Source organism: Syngnathus typhle, linkage group LG1 (genome assembly GCF_033458585.1).
Source record: "Syngnathus typhle isolate RoL2023-S1 ecotype Sweden linkage group LG1, RoL_Styp_1.0, whole genome shotgun sequence".
In the NCBI taxonomy this organism is placed as follows: Eukaryota; Metazoa; Chordata; class Actinopteri; order Syngnathiformes; family Syngnathidae; genus Syngnathus; species Syngnathus typhle.
In genome coordinates this window covers 29,338,107-29,356,749 of record NC_083738.1, presented here as the reverse complement: position 1 = coordinate 29,356,749, position 18,643 = coordinate 29,338,107, and the positions used below count along the sequence as shown (strand labels likewise).

The window sequence follows — 18,643 nt, the reverse complement described above, 5'->3', positions numbered from 1 at the left end:
AGCTTGACAGCAGTTTTCCTTGAGTGTAAGGCAGTAAAGAGGAAAAAATGCATAATGATTATTTCCTTTCATCTTTTTGTCTCTCTATCAATATCTATCCTAACACAGACGACATGTTTCAGCACCACGGACAGTGGAACCATTTCACTGCATGAATCCAGCAAAGACAATTTACTAAGGAAGAACTTAACAGGAAATTTGATAGAAAAAGACCCACAAAAAAAGATGAATTGGGAATGGATGAGTAAGAAGACTTTTGCAGCTTGAAGTGGGTGGTGTTGGTGTTATGAATACATAACAGTCGAGTTGCAATGTCAAGCATCTTTTGACACTTCAAGCAAGCAGGGATGTGTCCCGGGGTCAGCAAGAATGCTGAGACCAAACATTGCATAGGCTCATGTCCATTAAACATTCAATAAAAATGAGACCAGTTTATTGAAATCTATAGAGTAATCTTAAAAAAAAAATCTGATTTTGATTGCCAAAGGAAGAGGCAGAAGAATCCAATATCGGAAAATATTATTTGAGAGTAGACACATTGCAAAGATTACAGACAAATGTGGAATATTGATGTTGTTAGAAGCTGGGTTAGTATAGTTGACGAAAACAGAAAAAATAACTTTTGTTAATGAAGTACTAATCTTAGCAGATAAAGGGGAAAATGAGTCGCTAGGAAAAGGAAAGGAAGAAAGGGGGAAAGTAATGAAAGGGGAAAAATACAAAAGAACAAAATCAATTAAACAGCACAAATCATAAGAAAAAGGATCAGATAAAAAAAAAGGAAATATTGAGGGAGCGGTACCAAAAAACAATGAAAAACTGTAAAAAAACAAAAGTTGCAAAAAGAAAGCTGTTATAAAAGGGAAGACAAAAAAGATGAAATTTGAAAAGATCGAAAGAAAATGTTTACAACTAGGTCAAGGGGAAAACATGCAAGAAATTAAGAAAACTAGAAGGAACAAAATAAATAAAAAGGAATATAAGTGGAGCAAAAGTAAACACCATGTGGGAGAAAATGACAGACGGGAATAATAAAAAAAAAAAAAAAGACAGACCGGAATGATAGGGTGAAAACAAAAATCAACAAGAACAAAGTAGAAAATGAGGGTGAAGGGAACAAATAAAAAGCACCTACTTTGTTCTCAACGCAACACCGCATGCTTATTGCTTTTAGTACTGTACAGCGGCCATTGATACTTCAGATGAAGACAGTCGGTTCTGCCCACCATGGCTTGCATCCTGGCCTCCTGCAGGGCAGCATCCTGGTGAGAGGTCGTGTTGGATTAGTGCTCACCCCGTGTGATATACTAGGTTAGCGCGCTAGGATGCTAAAAACACACACGCATACACACACACGCTGGTACAACAATCTATGTTATGTGACCTCTCATATTGTTTAATGATCTTTGATGACCATTAACAAGATGCTGTTGTCAGAATTATAATTAGGCTTCAAACGATCCAGGAGCCGATGAACGCTCGAATTAAAAAAAAAAAAAAGACAACCGATCGCTTATCAGAAAATAGGCCTGTTCATTCATTCTATTTTAAGAACTTATTTGCTGTATAGTCGACACCTGCTATTTGCAGGGGATTGGGACTGGCCCCGCCCCAAATAAAACTGACACCCAATCAAATGTGTTGGCAAAATAAATGATGAAAATTCTCCCAAAACTTTGATGAATATCAATAAACAAAAACACCCCCTCAAAAAAAAAAACAGACTGTACATGCTGAGAAACCTTGGATTATTAACCATGGCAGCAAAGAACATCATTGGGGTGAACGAGATTTTGTTTGTTTCAATGTCTTACTTTGTGCATCCTATCAATGACGTCATTGGTGGATCAGCCAATGACATGACAACCCATCACTGAAAATGCCAGCATCTTCACCACAGTTCCAGCTTCCAGGTTGGCCTCCACCTTTTTTCATTAAATACTGACAACTAATAAATGTTAGTGTGAATGACAGAGGAGGAAAAGCGTTTGCCAGGAGAGAAAGGGGACAATACTCGGGTCAAAATTTCCAAAATTGAAACTAGCCGTATTGTGAAATCACCTTTTAGGATGAAGATCCGCTGTATTCGAGCATCATCCACATTTTATCTAAAGGAAAATTCAACTTGAAAGAACACTGGTACTGAAATAGAAGTTTAGTACATTCCCAGACTGTTTCAACTAATTAAAGATCACATTTACAAAAAGTAACCACCTGATTCTTCCTCTTTTTTTTTTTTTTTTTTGGTAATGGAAAGGAACATCAGTCCAGTGACCAAGAATTTAAATCTTGTCTCATTTTCGGGGTGATATCAATGATAAGCATCCCGACAGCTTTCGGTGCGCATCACGTTCCGTGAAAAGTTGTCTTTTTATTAAGCTTTTGCTTGCAACCCGCATACACAGGTGGAAAACATCACAGTGGAGGGGTGGCAGTGGGGCCTGTCACTCAAGAGCAAAAATATTAGGGAAATCCCCCACCCGAGAAAAGTCATTTAAAATGCCTACTTTGATATTCTACTTATACTATGGTCACACATGCATGCGTTTCCCGGCTTTAAAAAGCATGCAACGTAACAACGGAACGTTCTGCTTGAGAAAAAAAATAAGCTCATGATAAATAGAAGCTATGTACATGTTATATATATTACATATGTATATAAATATATATAAACATATATTTATATATACTGTAAGCCAGGGGTGGGCAAACCTTTTTCCCCAATTTGCACATTTCATTTTCATAACAGACACTGTCCCAGATGAGATGAAAAGAACAATTTCATATATGTAGGGAAAATACATAAAATTGAAACTCAATTATAATTAATAAATAAATGTAATTTAAATACACTTTTCAACAACTCAATGCACCAATTTAAAAAAAGTGAATCTAATAACTTAGATGTTAGATATGACAATATGAATTGAGAGTAACATTTTGGGCGTGAAAAATATATTTTACGGAGTTTGGTCGTGACTAAAAGTGCTATGAAGTGCTGTGAATATTTTCCAGATGCACGGCCGAGATTACTAGCCACACTTAGCCCACCCCTGATAAAAACTCTTTTTTTATAGAAGTGTGCATTTGGCAAAGCTGTTGACTAAATCATCAGTAGTGATGATAAATAACATTTAGATAAGATAAATAGATTATATAGTTTTAGTTTTGTACGAGTGGGATTAACACGCTTTTGATGGAAGGAAGCACCGTTTTTTTTTGTTTTGTTTTTTGGGGGAGGGGGGCATGGGTGGGAGGTCAGGGCGGAGGTGTCGGCGATCACAAGTAACAGGACCAGTAGATGACGTTGAAGAAGAGGAACGTGAAGGGGAAGAGGGCCCGGGCGTACAGGTCCACCCTCTTGGCGGCCGACGGAATGACAGGCTTGGGGGGAGGGGGTTTCTTGTTGTTCTTGGCCTGTGATTTGCCACCGGCGGCCGTGTCGATGGGCTTGCCGTAGCAGTCAAAGTTCGACAGCTCAAAGTCCCGCGGGAGCGAGCCCACGATGCTGAAGTCGTTGGTGCGCAGGTCCGACTTGGAGGTGCACACTTTCTTGCAGCGTGTCTCCGCCACCTGCAACCATGCACTGATGTCAATGTCTGTTAACATATGAGCTACTCAAAACTACTCTTATAAATTAGGGCTGAACAATTCATCAAATCCAAATCGACAATTGCAGTAGAGTGGATCACAATTTTTAAATCGCATAGGTAGTATTTGGGTGGTAAAAAACAAAAAATCTGATATTATCTATTGGATTTGTGAAAAATGTCTAAATGGAGTAATTGACACTGGGCAGAGGGTAGACCTTTGGGGAACTCCATCTATGTACACTAATGCCAGTGACATTGTTGCCAATGGAATCGGCCATTGTTCTTGGTAATTTCACCACCATCAGGATGAGGACATCTCTCAAGGCCTGCCTGGTGAACAGCACGTAATCAGTGGAAGACATAAAACTCATTTGAGCTTCATTATGTTGATTTGCTTCCGACAAGCATCGCTCATTAAAGCACAATGAAAATGGTGTAATTCTCCTCGAAGAAGACTGAGGTGGACTCCTGAGGAGTATTGGTTTCCATTAGCGCACAATTGGATGGATAAATGACAAGCACGCGTCACACTTCAGTCACACAGACTGCACAAATTTTCTAATCCATTACATTTGACTGTTTTGCATTTAGATTACATCTGAGCCTCTTGTAACGAATCCTCATTCTAACGTAGCAGCTTTGCTTGGAACCCCAACCCTGGCTTTAAATGCAGCTTTGAAGCCTTAATGCCACTACTTTGTGAAGCTCCTAACCTGGTTTGCAATTGTCATTACAAATCCTAATTTGAAACCCTAAACTTGAAGCCCATACCTGTACGAATCAAATTTGGAACCCTAGCTTGTGACCCTAAACCTGGCTAGAAAGTTTCGGCTTAAAACACAAAAACTTGTTACTCCTAAAACCTCTTTTGAAACAGTGACAAATTAAAATTAAAATTACATTTATTTGGATAGCAGAATGACCTGAATCTAATTCTTGACTGTTTGGCTTGGCAGATATATAGCTGTTGGGCTCTCGCCTGTTTTAGATTTTAGTTGCGTGAACGTGAAGTATAACAACTCATTCGAGTGGGTGATAGCTTGATGTACTGACATGCAAGGTGCTGACATGGAGCGGCGTCCCCCCGGTTCCATTGACGGTGTTGTTACTGGCGGCGGCGTTGGCAGCGCCCTTTCCCGCCGCCTTCTCCTTGGACGCGATCCTGGCCTTTTCGGCCTCAATGCGCTTCGGGCTGTTGAGCATGACCTGCACCACGGCGTACTCCACCAATGAGGCGAAGCCAAAGAGCAGGCAGGCGATGAGCCAGACGTCGATGGCCTTCACGTATGACACCTTGGGGAGCTCCGATGCCAGAGACGTGCACTCGGAAGACAGTGACAGCACTGACAGGATGCCTACAGGTGAGAAAACAACATGGATGGTAACTTTTGCTTTATAAACTTAACTTGAAAACGATAGTTACTTAAACCTAACTAGACCAGTTGAAACACGAATTTAAAACCCCAATCTAGATTTAAACACTAATCTGAAATATTTACCAGTACCCTGGTTTGAAATCGTAACCTTGTCTTTAAACCCTCATTTGAAACGCAAAGCCTATTTTGAAACCATATGCATGAAACCTTCAGACTTGAACTCATAATTTGAAGCCCTAACTTGAATCCATCAATATAAACCCTAAACCTGGTTTGGAACCCTCGTTTAAGTAACTTGGAAAAACTATAAATTGGCTTGAAGCCCTAATGTGAATCCCAAACACCAGCTTCAAACCCTGAATTGAAATCCAAACCCTTGTGTCAACCAATAATTTGAATCCTTAGCCTAGTTTGCAATCCTATCATACAGTTGTATCAAACATCCCAGCAATGTGATACAAATCAGATTTTTATGCATTGTGAACGTAATGCGGCCAAACTTGTGTGAGCAGCATTCATGGTTTGTGTGAGCATACACTCGTGATTGTTCCTCTACTTGGACGGCCTCAAATAACCTGCTAATGTCTTTGTTGGGTGTAGCCAACCAGATTGCAGCATAGGTTTGCATTCTAACCCCCATTAACCAGAGTCACTCCCCTTCTATTAACAGAATGTTTCTGCTGGGACTCTAATAAATACATACAGTGAGCCTCCCCACCCATTATAGAGGCTTGTTTTAATCACACGGCAGCTTCTTTTCCATGAGCTTAAAGCAGGTGGCTACATTCCCTTAGTGCCCAAGTACAATTTTGGACACACATACACAACCCCTTCCACACACAGACACACACAGCACGCGGAACAAAATGAGAGTGGCAGCACACACCTGAGTGTTGAGTGACCTGCAGTGATCCCATTTAGAGAGGAGCGAAGAGGACGCGTCCATGCGGAGTGGAGGTGATGATGACATGAGGGAGGTGATGATGGACGACTGGAGGTAGGATGGAGGACATCATGACAATGCAAGTCATGCACTACTACATACGCGCCTGTGATGAAAGCCGTACTTTGAAATAGGTTGAAAATGTCATTTCAACCCCAATCCCTGGGTTCAAATGTGGTTTGAACTCGGGCTCAAAACCATACTTTGAACCTTTACCTGTGGAACCTTGATTTGAAACAAAAACCCGCACGTTTGATGACAACCTTACTTTGAAATATTAATCACGGCTTGAAACCAACATTTCAAACCGTACCTCTGCGGAGAAACCCTTGTTTAAAATCTTACCTCAGGCTTGAACTTGTTCTTTGAAATCCTAACCCTGACTTGGAAACTAGATTTGAAACCCTTACACTGGCTTGAAACCTTAACCCAAGCTTGACAACCTAATCTTTCCTCACAACCTCTGTTTGAAACTAGGAATGCTACAAGGTAGAGGTATCGGGCCGATACCAGTCTAAATACCTTAGGTATCAGTTACTCGTGGACGCTGTCAATACCAGCCACCGATACTTAAGGCAAAATCAAGTAAGTCCTCCTTGGCGGTAATTGGTGGTGTATTGCGGTAGTCTGACACCTGATGTGCCTCAGTACACTGCATTTCCCCATAGTTGTTACTTGTGTTTCGTTTTGCTTTAGTTTTACTGTTGCTTTTGGAAGCCGTCTTATCGTCAACAAGACAATGTTGTGCTTCGGTTGCTGTTATCTTTTCAAGAATTCACCTGCCCCTGAAAGTGTGTATGTAGTCCTTGGCCTGCTTTGCTTTGTGAAGGACTTCAATCCCATATGTCAAGCACATCTGTTACGTATTGATCAATGGCATTCGGAGGCGCGTGCATGCATGCCTGTGAGATAAAGTCCTTCATGGTGTCTGGATGATTGATGGTGCGACATCAGGTATAAGAGAACTCAGTGATCCGCCAAAACACCCCTCTCCACCCCACAAGACTTCTTTCTATTTAGTACATTGTGGGCTTTCACACCTTATTTACCTTTATAACCTTTGAATGTTCCCGCTGGGATACTTATTCATATTTTGTCGGCGACCTGGGAAAAGAGCCTCCTTACCCAACGGAACTCTGGCAGCGCTGGCGTCGGGGTTGATCCAGAAGGACAGCCAGGAGAGCACCACGATGAGTAGCGTGGGTGCGTAGACACCCATCATGTAGAAGCCCACCTGTCGTCGCAGGGTGAAGATGACCTCCACGCACGTGTAGTAGCCTGCCGGATCACAAACCAGCATTTTTAGGTATTACTGTAAAAAAATTGAGAACGCTCCTTGATTTACTATCAATAGTATCATTACCATTGGAGTCAGGAGTTTAACTTTTTTTTTTTTTCCATTTTGATCAATTACAGTGAAAAATAAATTGCACTTTTCTCTTCAACATGTGTCAATTTTTATTTTATATCCAGTGCTGCCTCACTCTTGGCTCATTCCTTTGAAACGTTATCATTATTGCCAAGACATTAACAAGTTAATTTAATTAGTTCATTTAAAAAATTAGACATTTAATCTCACTTAGCTATACGAAAACTACCACCATTAATTATGTATCTGATAAATGAGGAAGGCTCAATCCTAATACTTGACTCAAATAGAACATTTTTGACTCATTCTTTGCTAGAAATAGAGTGAACTAGAGACCTTGGAATAACGCATGTACGTGTGTACACTCTCCATTCTTTGGACTATGAATTCAGTGTACCTACATACTAAGGGGCCTCCACGTCTGGCCTTTATCATGTTGTCTGAAGTGTTCAAAGGGATGTGTGATGTAACATGAATCTCAAATCAGCCTTGTGCTCCCTCCCGCCTGTCTCAAACACACAGAGGCAATCTCTGTGTCTGGCCTTGTTGCCGTGGTAACCTGCCTCCACTGCAATGACAGCACAACAGCGGTACCTGTCCCCGAGTAAAACTTGGTGCAGTTGCCGTAGTCTATGTCTTCCTGTCGGATGTCAAACTGGGGTAGGGCGATGGCGTCCATCTGCACGGGGTCCCCCGTCTGCCACATGAACTGCAGGTCGTCCGTGGTGTAGCCGACTGAAATGACACGAAATGTAGGTGTGTGTGGCTTTAAATGTTCCTAGCTTCTTTTTTTATATTTATGGGACTCACAGCTTTCCAGTTGCATTTTACACCTTTGAGTGTCCATGGGGAATAACGTCAGGTCTAGCGGACAAGACAGCGTGACGGACAACCTGCGGGTTGGAGGGAGACATTTTTAATGCCATCTCATTTGCGCCTAAGCAGGGGACTCGTTTGTGAGAGATTAAGAGCGAGCATCTTCTAGATCAACAAACTATGAAATTACAGCCGCACATGATTACAACCTGTCTACAGACGCCTGGGGGAAATTATCCAACTACCTTATTACTTTACTTTTAGATGTTGCAAGGATAATTGTGCACTACCGCACAGTCAAGTCGACTCACTGGACAAACAGATTCATTAGAAAAATCGTCATAAAATTTGCAAGCAGTGAGAAATATTATGATGAATCCTCCAAATGATCATTTGAGGCGGTGCTTCACCAATTTTAGGCATAGGCAAAAAAAAAAGCTTCATAATTTTACCCTTTTAGGATACCAATAATTGCTTCATCAAACCAAAAAGGCCAAATTCATGTGCAATTTCAGACTTTTTCATGTCCTGTTATGAAAGAAGCACTTTGCCAAGTTCACACCGATCAGTAAAACATGAGATTCCATTCCTATAACTATTCAACTTGAAATACCTCATACTGATGAGCACGTCACCGTTGCGGAAGATGAAGAGGAGGATGTTCTCCTGCGTGACATCGTGGAAGTTGGCGCTCTTCTCGTTGGCAAAGAACAGGTCTGGCTTCCAGAGGCATTTGAACATCTTGGGATCCACGGTCAGCGAGTCGGACTTGAAGTCCTGCGGCAGTTTGAGCCGCGGATCGTTCCAGCGCTGCCGTAGGAAGATGTTGATTCGGTAGTCCTGCGGATAATTGCATGCATCTTCTGGTTATCTCTACAGGGCAAGATGAGGAGCAATTGCAATCATTACACAACATTGATATTGGAGTTTATTAATTGCGAGTGACTGTTAGCTGTTGCATTTGGTTCGATTGCGCAAAGTGGCGGAATGACTAAAAAACTGTCAAGGAGAGACATCGTATGAGTTGACAGAGTATTTCAGTTGAATCGGTAAAGGCTAATTAATCCACTGGCACAGAAATTTAAATGAATGAAATAAAACTAAACTCAAAGCCATTCCATGTAAAACATCAGCAATATTATTTTTCTATGCACTATTTTGCATCTAATTCTGACTTGAAATTTACCCCAAAAATGTTAACCTAATTCATAATCAAAATTTACAAACTATGTTATCTATAAAACCTAATGTGCGGTAAAAAGAAAAAGCAAAGACATTTTTGAAATTCCGCATCAAAATAGTTTTAAGCCATAGTACATAATCCGTCTCTGAAAAAAATTACTGTCGACCAGTGTAATCGTTAGTTGCATCCCTAATTTCTAGTCACTATGTTTATTTCGACTTTGTAAAGTGGCGGTTCCTATGAATAACGGGCAAGTAACGCTCACGTTGCAAAAAACGCCCTTAGTCAAAGGCCTCGCGGACGCATGCGTTTCAAACTATGTTCACCTGCTCTTGAGCTTTGATCGCATCACGTGGCCACCGTGGCAAAGATTGCCAAAATGTGCATACGTACGTACATAGATTATTTGTCTTGTGAAGTCAACCCTGCACAAACACACACACACACACACACTGCTGACTTCATAGAAGCCCCGCAGCTGCACACCAGACGGCCTCTTCACATGCACACACATAACCCCTAACAAGCTGGACCTCGGTTCTGTCCTTCCTGCTGCGGGCCAATGCTACTACCAGGGGAACACACACACACACACACACACACACACACACACACACACGCATGCATACAGAAAAAGAGGGTGATGATGTGTTCTTCTATTCATGTTTGGCCTGTTATTGTGAATTGATTGAAAGTGACGAGAGCTCGAAACACACATGGCCTTTTTGGACCTCACTAGGTTGTTTTGACCTTCCGCAACCCAAAGTGGAATATTGTGACTATTGCGCCACCTGTTGCTTTGTGATGAGCTTGACAGGCTGGATGCACATTTACAAGTATTTTGGAGCAGGGAGTCCTGTTTGTCTTTGATGTGTGTTTAGCGATTTTCTTTCACATTTCAATTTCACCTGGCCAGGGATTTTTAGCTCTGTCAGCCACATCTTGCATCCCCTGCCCAGCTATCTCTCATCGCCACAATTTGTCCGTTTTCTTTTTTGGCTTGTCAGGTCTTTGTTGTGTGCTTGTTGTAAGTAGTGTCATTTCAGTTGTTTTTTTTTTTAAAGATAAAGCAGAGGAATAAAGAATACTTTGTTTCATGTGAGGCTGTTACACGAAACCGCTTCAAAGAATTGAGTCGGCGTGCCAAAACTGTAAGTATGTTTCTCTTTTCGAGAGATTTCAAAGACATGCTGTCATTTCTTCAGGTCCACTCAGGGGCTGCTCTGACACACCTTTCGCCTTTGTACAAAGGAGCAAGCCATGGAACTCAATCTTTTCTTTGGCTCGGAGTCAAGCTTCCCTTCTGGAGGGATTTAACACAGCCAGCAAATCGCTAAATTGAGGCGGTGTAAAAGAAAAACAACTGCCACAGCGTGGAATTAGTCATCCTCGGAGCAAAAAATAGATGTGCTAACGGCAGCATGGGGGGGGGGGGGGGGGGGGGGGGTTGAAGAATGGGAAGAGGGTTGTCGTGACATTGCACACCCAACAGAGGATGGAAATCTCATATTTTGAGGGTTTCGGACTCTTTTGGGTCTATATCTACTTTCCTATCTTTTGAAGGTAGAGGTCGGATGCTGTCTATGTGTAAGGAATTTCTGCAACGTCACGGTGTCAAAGCGTACGCAGTTGCAGTTGTCCCTTCACCCCTGTCATCATGGTAACGAAACCTTCTTAAATTGCCGGATATTTGTTGGTCTTTCAGATTCAGAACTTGCTGCTGAAGAGCAAAATTCACAGCAGGTGTTGGGATCTGCAAATGGTCCAGTTTGAGGTCAAATGACTTTTCCTTGAAAGGTTCACTTTTAGTGCATTTCAGGTTCACCCCAAAAGTCCAATACAATTGATTCTTTTGTGAGTAGGCAAACATATGTATGTATGTCTACTGTAAGAGCTTTCTGCAGCTATTGTTTCCCGTGACGCACTGTCCTTGAGTCCCATATCTTCATTAGCATTCAAAATGTGCTTCCTTTATCAGAAATGAAGCCATCCATTGAGCAAGGGCGTAGGAATTTGCCCTCACACAAATGCAATAAAGCACTTTTTCAGGCCCGACCGAGTGAAATATGGCTCGACAAGATGAATGCTCACCATGGTCGTCTCTTGGATGGAGCCGAAGCTGTTGATGAAAATGTTCACTCGGTCTTCCACGGGTATTCCTGCGTTTGAAACAAAAGATGGCATCAGTGAGGTCATGTGGTTTGCTTTTAGATATGTTCTAGTAGCTTGAAATCCTGATCAAAGCAAGATGTTTTATAAGCATCGGTCAAAGGAATGCACAGTTTTTGGAGGGATCATGACACGCTGCTAATGGATGACTTTGGAGGGGGGGTCAGTGGAATGGAGAGCAGATGTTTTGCTCGCGGATTAGGCTGGCGGAAGCATGGGCCCGCCGACAAGTCTTGTCAAGGACAGAGAGTATCAGCGGATTGACCCGAAGACGACCGTTGAGGACATCAGTCTAAACACTTGCTAGTTTTTCTGGGACGTTCGTGGCTGGAGGCTAAAAGTTCATCGGACCGCACACTGTGAAAAATTGTTTTTATGACAAATTATTTTGAAAATTAATCGGCTTCACCCCTCAATAGAGACCTTGCACCACCAATTTTGCCAACGAGTTGGCTTTACAATAATGATAGATCCAAAGGTGACAAGGAAAGAAGGTAATTTATGTACCCATTGTGAAATCAAAATCACCATGGGACATTAAACTGGTGAATTTTAGAGCTACATCTTTTTTAAATATAAAAAACTGCACTTTGTAATACTGTAAATGCATACAGCGAAGAAATTAAAGTGTTTTTGCCACATTTGCTTTGACTGAATGGCTATTGGGACACTCCTTATGGTGTGCACGCCCTGGCCACCCGAGGGCAGTACAAGAAAGACATTGATGTTGATAAAAATAATAACATAATAATGTTACAAAAAGCAATTAGAGAAAGATTTGCAAAATAAAGAAGTAATGAGCTATAACAAGGAGAATCTGATCTGAAAATGTGACGCTGACCGTCTTGAACAATTCATTTTCACTCCATCACGTTCGAGCTGAAGACATCTCTGAACACTCGGGCTCTCGTGAACATGCGCTTGGAGTGAAAATGAATCCAGACGAAGACGTTCCGAGGAGCTGTTGTGAAATTAGCATGACACCGGCAATCCGGCGGCCTTCGTAAAAGCCAGACAGACAGATGGCGGAGATGAAGAGGCATTCGGACTTACCTTTGAAGTTGGGCCGTATTCTGGGATCGTAGCTGATCAGTAACCTGTTCAAGATGTTACTGGTGGAATTGGCAGGCACGCGGGCCAGATCCTCGGATGACAGTTGCCTGCAAAAAAAAAAAAAAACCCAAGAGAGAGTAGGGCCGTCACATTCCAACTCTCCACTCTGATTCAATTAGACCTTCAGGAGGGAGTACCAGTGGTGGATTCCATTAGCGTCTGGCTGAAAGGCGACCACCCAAACAATGGGAACGGACATCAACTAACATGATCTGTCCTCCACTAGAGAATATCTGGATAACATAAATAAAATCTGACAAACCATGTCTAAATTAAACTACGTCTATATATTTAGAATGTCCAATATACAGTACAAGTAGAAAAATAAAATAAAAAATATAATAGTATAATATAAAAATAAAATCCAGGCTTCTTCTGTCTCAATGGCCACTCGCCTTTTTGCAACATTAGTATTTGAAAAGATATAATTCAATACATCTTCTTCAAGAGATTTGGTCACGTGTATCTGATGTGAAAGCAGATGACAAATTAGTATGTGGAATCGAATAACCACTTTCTGAGTCATTTGGTCTGATTGATGGTCTGATCCGTGCTTATCAAGAATCTACACGTCCCCCCAAAATAATCCTCTTTTTCTTTTGAAGCTAGCCGCTGCAGCAACATATAAAGAGGGTGCGGATGTTTGGGATGTTTGGATGGCGGAGGCGGAGAGGCAGCAGAAGCAGGTCTGGCAGGAGAGCAGAGAAGAGAAAGCTTCCCCCCCCGTGGGTGGCAATGAAAGCTCCTGCCAAGAATCCTCGCACCCCCCCTTCTCCGAGCACTTTACATGTCATTATATAAACGTTATCCCGCATACAAAATCGGTGTGAGCGCTCTGCAGGAATGTTGCGCACTGTGTGTGTGTGTGTGTGTGTTGTTGCCATGATCAAAGTAAAACACATAATTCCCCTTCGATAACCCCCCCCCCCCCCCCCAGCCTCACTCATATAACAAGCACTGCAGCTAAAGTGGAACCAAGTGGCTCCACAAAAGACGTGAAGAATGTCATACAGCTTACACTACATTTGTTACCATTTAAGGCAGCTTTTTGATATACCGTATACACAGTATACTTACGGCAGACACATCTATATAACCCACAGGGCCTGTTGGAAAATTGATGAGCCATTGGCTGCTTTAGTTGCTCAAACAAAAGATGTCAGATTCTTCCATTTATTTTTCCCACACGTCATTGCCAGGCTTTTTGGGAGCCAACTTTCACTTCATGGAAAAGAGCAAGTCACGTCAAGCTGCGTCAACTTTTTTTTTTTTTTTTTATCATTTCAAACTCATTTTACACTTGAAAATAAATGCATGACAAATTATTGGATTGTTTTTCTTTGAAATGGACTGTAAGACTTTCTCAATTTTTTTTATGCTTCCAACTAAGGTCCTCCCTGGCATACAAAGCTTGTCTCTCAGTTGAAATGTCACCAATGTGCAGGATTCCTATGAGACGCCATCTTGTGGCATCTTGGGATGGTTCAGAAAGAGCGGAAAACTGCAACAAGGCGAGTATTTTTATTTAGCGAATAACTGTGGATGCGTGCCAAAGGAAAAAATCTTAAATGGGTGAATTTGATCATCGTAAACGGCAATTATTACTGTGGTCATTTTATTTATTTTTTCTACATTTACTGGTCACACACTGTAATGTACTGGTAAAACTAGATCATCCCCTCCCACCATCTGCAGTTAAGTCAATAAGACCCCTTGTTGGAATTTGTAGAGTAAATCCAACTCATAGTAATAGATGCAGCAAGTTCCAAATGTTGTGTTGCTCGTGTGTTTGCTTGCTGTACTTACGACGGGCAGTAAACCTGCTTCCCTTTCTTCTTTCCCTTCTTGGTTCCCTTCTCTTTGGTAGACACTCCTTGGAGGCAAACGCACAACACCAGAAGGAAGACCATCAGCTTCCTCTGGACACCCATCTTGCGTGTCGAGTGGAGCCTGACCGGGTACAAAAATACAAATTAGGACCTTTTAAAACCATCTTGAGACTGCCCGGTTGAGTCGTGAAGATGGAGGACAAATCAAACAGTGATATGATCTTCACATCCACACAGCCAACCTTATGCCCCAAGCTAGAGATGACAAACACAGCATATCTATTAAGGGGCAGTTGATGTATGCAGTAATGGGAGTCATAAATCAACCGTGTGATGTATTCGCCATACAGTATCGTGATGTCGCAGCCAAACTTGCATTAAGCATCACAGTTTACTGTCTAGACTCCAGACGGACTCTCTTGGCCTGGACCTTTTTCACAACCTCCTTGCTGCTCGTTCATCATCATATTCATAAGTGGACGTCGTGGCCATTGCCCAGCTCAACACCTTTTAATTCTCCCGCTCCTCAGCTAGGTCAATGCCGTTTCATTAATTAGGACAGGAGTTGGATGTGTCTTTCTCGTACTGACCTCCATTGAGGTCAAACGTGGTAAATCTGGGGCAGAATGGTTTCCTCGGCTCGTTAGGTAGTTTTCCTTATTAGCTTATTAGCATCTGTTCCTTTTTACTTATGTTGCAGGTACCACAGAAAGGTAACATGATTCTTCTTCATCTTTCATATATGCATTCCTTTCACAAGTTTCCCTAATGACTGAAAGTTCTCGTGTTATGAGCTACATTCAAGTGAAATGTGAGGCAAGACTGATAGAAAAGTTGCAGGTGACCGTTAAAATGTAAGTAATGACAAGTTGCGTTTGTTATTCCACCTCAATGCTGACCTGATGTTTTACTCTGAAAAAAAAAAAATATTTGAGTGTGCTATGTTTAAGGTAAGCTCTCATAAATTCATAGAATTAAAGGAGACACAGTATTATTAATAAAAATGTAGCAGCCCAAATGTTGACGAATTGATCATTTCCTAGATAAACTCAATGAAGGGAAGTGTTCCATTCAGGCTTTCAATTAGGAAACAATTATTGCTTTGTTGTCAACATCAGCCAATGCCGGTAATAGAGTGCACTTCATAGAAAGAAAAACACTTGACAAATCATTAAAATGTCGCTGGACATGCCTTCAAGCCTGCGAGCCAAGCAGAAATCTTTCACAAGTGACTTTGCCTCTGGCTAAAGTCGTCTCTCTGCGACCAATGAACAAGATCGCCCTGGTTCTGTTTGATCCCGTCAGTGTTTCGTGAGCTGACTGGGTCACACAGAGTGACAGACAGATAGGCATGAGCGGTATAAAGATTTCAAGGTCAATAACATATCACCACATTGATACCACATGGGAAAAAGAGCTACTGCAAACATTAATAGTTAATGGACACTTGCACTCCCATCTGTTCAGTATAGCTGCCATTTACTGGGGATTATTTGGATGAGTTCGTTTGTAGGAATTTTCCAAAATACGAGGCCTTGAATTCAACCAAAAGGGAGACTTCCTGTTTAATTTTTTTGGAAATCCTACTATGACTCCAAGACTGTTCACCAAAACCAAATAATATTAAAGCTGCCAGCAAATGGGCCCTTGCACCCTATTTTTATGACAAATCCTTAAAATGATCATCAAATTTTGATGCAATGCAGTGACTACATTATACACCATTGGCAAAAAAAAAAAAAAAAACCTTTCCAATTCAGTATTCCACATCTGTGTCGACCGTCAGACCAAAATGTTCAATTAAGGATGCGCAATGTCACTTTTTTAGTGCCATACGTAAGATTGAACATGATCAAACGTGATAGTTTTTTTTAAAGTACCGTAATTTTCTGACTATATGTCGCGTTTTTTTCATAGTTTGGGTGGGGGGGCGACTTATACTCAGGAGCGACTTATATACATATATATGTTTTTTTTCACTTTTTTGGCCATTTTATGGCTGGTGCGACTTATACTCCGCTGCGACTTATAGTCCCAAAATTACGGTAATCAAAAATATTGCCTCATTAAAATCAATATAAATAAACGATTAGCGATAAATTAGCGATAGGCGAGTAACGATACCTTTATCAGTGCCCATACTAGCCTTATTTCAAGGTATCGTACTCAAGATATCTGCATCGCCCGCCCTTTTAGTGAATGTTTTAGGATCAGGAACTATATAGATATTAGTAGAGTACAAATTGCCTCTAACTTTGTGCAATTCTAAGAAAATGTGCTATATTGGGGTATACATATATAGGGCTTACTTTAAAATGATTTGGCATTTTTTATTGAGGGAATTTTTCTGTATCAAAATTACTATTTGTCAGTGCTTGCTATCGGTGTCAGTGAGTACTCGTACTGGTATCAGTTCGAAAAAAAAAAAAAAAGATATAATGAAAATATACAAGAAGAGATCCATTCACATTGCCACTTGACATACAAGAAGCACAGTACCATAATAAGAGGAGTTTATATTGCTTATTTATAGTCTATATTTCTTATAAAGAAAATTATTTTAAAAAATAATAATTTGGGTGCATGTGCTAGTGCTGCCAAATAAAGCATACATTTAATACAGTTAATATGCAAGTTGATACAAAAATATCAGGCACACCTCAGTGACAAAACTCTGCCATGTATTGGAGGAGCATAATGTGTACATTTTGGACCTTGACGGAGGTCAACTCTCAAGTGCCTTTCCAGTCAAGCAAAACGGCTCTTACATATAGCTTGAGCAAGTGTACTTAATGTCATGACCAGCTTGGGTAGAACTAAACAAAGGAAAAACCACCATTACAAGTGCACACGTGCAACAGGGGCTGCTGCATTGGAGACCAAACAGCGACCACCATGTTGGGGAGGGATGAGAGTGGAGAGGGGTGGGATGCCAACACACGCAAAGACGTACACAAGGATCGCCCCCTCCCTCTCTAAAATGGCGGCCAGCAAGCGTCACCAACGTAAACATTACGAGCATTACGTCAAGACATTTCGTCGGATTCGTCACCTGTCAGACGTTTGACGAAAAACTCCCCTCCGGACCAAAGCTTGATGGGGCTAATTGTTGTTAACGGCGCCTTCCCGACCAGCCGCTGCCGCTCCTTTCCATCCTCCTTCCCCCGAGGGGGCTTTAAAGCGTCCTTCTTCCAGCAAGCTTGTCTTTAAAGGAGAGTCACATCATCGCGCCTAAACGGCATCTTGGCTGCGTTACTGCAGTGTTGTTTTGCTTCTTGTTGGGTTTTTTTAGAGGGGTGGATCAATTTGGGCAGGTCAAGGAAGACCAAGATGGAGGCTCACCGGATGGTTCGCGCGCGCGCATCTGTCATGCATCATGCGCAGTCCCGGCTGCGCAGAAGACCGCGTCTCATCAGCACCACGGAGAGAGAACGCGCCTCTGGCCCCGCCCCCTCATGCGTTCCCGCTGCTGCGAGGTGATCACGGGACTCGCTGAGGACGAATCACTTAGCGAGACACGGACGCACTCCACGGTCGCTTCAGGCGCATCACTGAAGCTAGTCATGGATTCCGTGCTGAAAACAGATTCATTGGATCATACATAATGTATTCATTGGTGTGTTCATGTGGATTTGATATATACATTGGACTTGGACATATAAACACGTTTGGAAGAGTCACTCGGGTATTTTGTGAGGAAAACTTGTAGTTTCGAATTGTCCCTGAAGGTGACGCATGTCGACAATACATAATAATAATAATAATAATGATTAACATGGAAAATATGGAATTATTGGAATTATATATGCAAATAGAGATATTGCGCAAATTGCATTTAAAATAAATCAATTCACTTGAGATTTCTAAAGGGCTTCATGAAAAAAAGGTTCTATTTCAAATTACACATTCTAGGAAAAATATTTCAATTATTACAAGACTTTTGATCATGTAATGATCAGTCGGTCTCATTAAAGAATAGAGAGGGTCATATTTAACCCTCTCGCCATATTTTGCACACCCACTGATATAACTAGATAATATATTTATTTAACTCCTATTTGAAAATAATCATTCAATATTTCTTGGACACATAGTCCATCAATTACATTAGTTGGCTGTATGACTTTAGCCATTTTGCTTTTATCAGATTTCTCGTGTCAAATTGAAGACAATTTTCTCGAAAGAGAATTGGCAATCTCTTAAAAGAGCATTTGTTTCACAACTTTATATGCAACGAAATGTTCATTTTTCA

At 41.4% G+C, this 18,643-nt stretch overlaps 1 protein-coding gene across 1 annotated transcript; it reads right to left on the bottom strand.

Annotated features, from left to right (window-relative positions):
• Positions 1–2,391: 2,391 nt before the first annotated feature.
• On the bottom strand, positions 2,392–18,111 carry LOC133156575 (glycine receptor subunit beta-like). The gene is made up of 10 exons (XM_061282393.1): positions 17,444–18,111; positions 14,369–14,512; positions 12,503–12,609; positions 11,372–11,439; positions 8,711–8,937; positions 8,092–8,174; positions 7,876–8,016; positions 7,038–7,190; positions 4,647–4,948; positions 2,392–3,573 (listed from the first exon to the last, which is right to left on the bottom strand). The coding sequence occupies exons 2-10, from the start codon at positions 14,491–14,493 to the stop codon at positions 3,280–3,282; spliced, it is 1,500 nt and encodes a 499-aa protein (XP_061138377.1). The 5' UTR covers positions 14,494–14,512; positions 17,444–18,111; the 3' UTR covers positions 2,392–3,279.
• Positions 18,112–18,643: the final 532 nt, after the last annotated feature.

What these genes read in the sequence shown, in the direction of transcription:
- LOC133156575 (XM_061282393.1), bottom strand. Translation starts at nt 14,493, where the DNA reads ATGGGTGTCCAGAGGAAGCTGATGGTCTTCCTTCTGGTGTTGTGCGTT. An exon ending in AAGCAGGTTTACTGCCCGTC is followed by an intron (nt 12,610 to 14,368) that starts GTAAGTACAGCA and finishes TTTTTTTTGCAG; the next exon opens with GCAACTGTCATCCGAGGATC. An exon ending in CAAGTTTTACTCGGGGACAG is followed by an intron (nt 7,191 to 7,875) that starts GTACCGCTGTTG and finishes GTGATCCGGCAG; the next exon opens with GCTACTACACGTGCGTGGAG.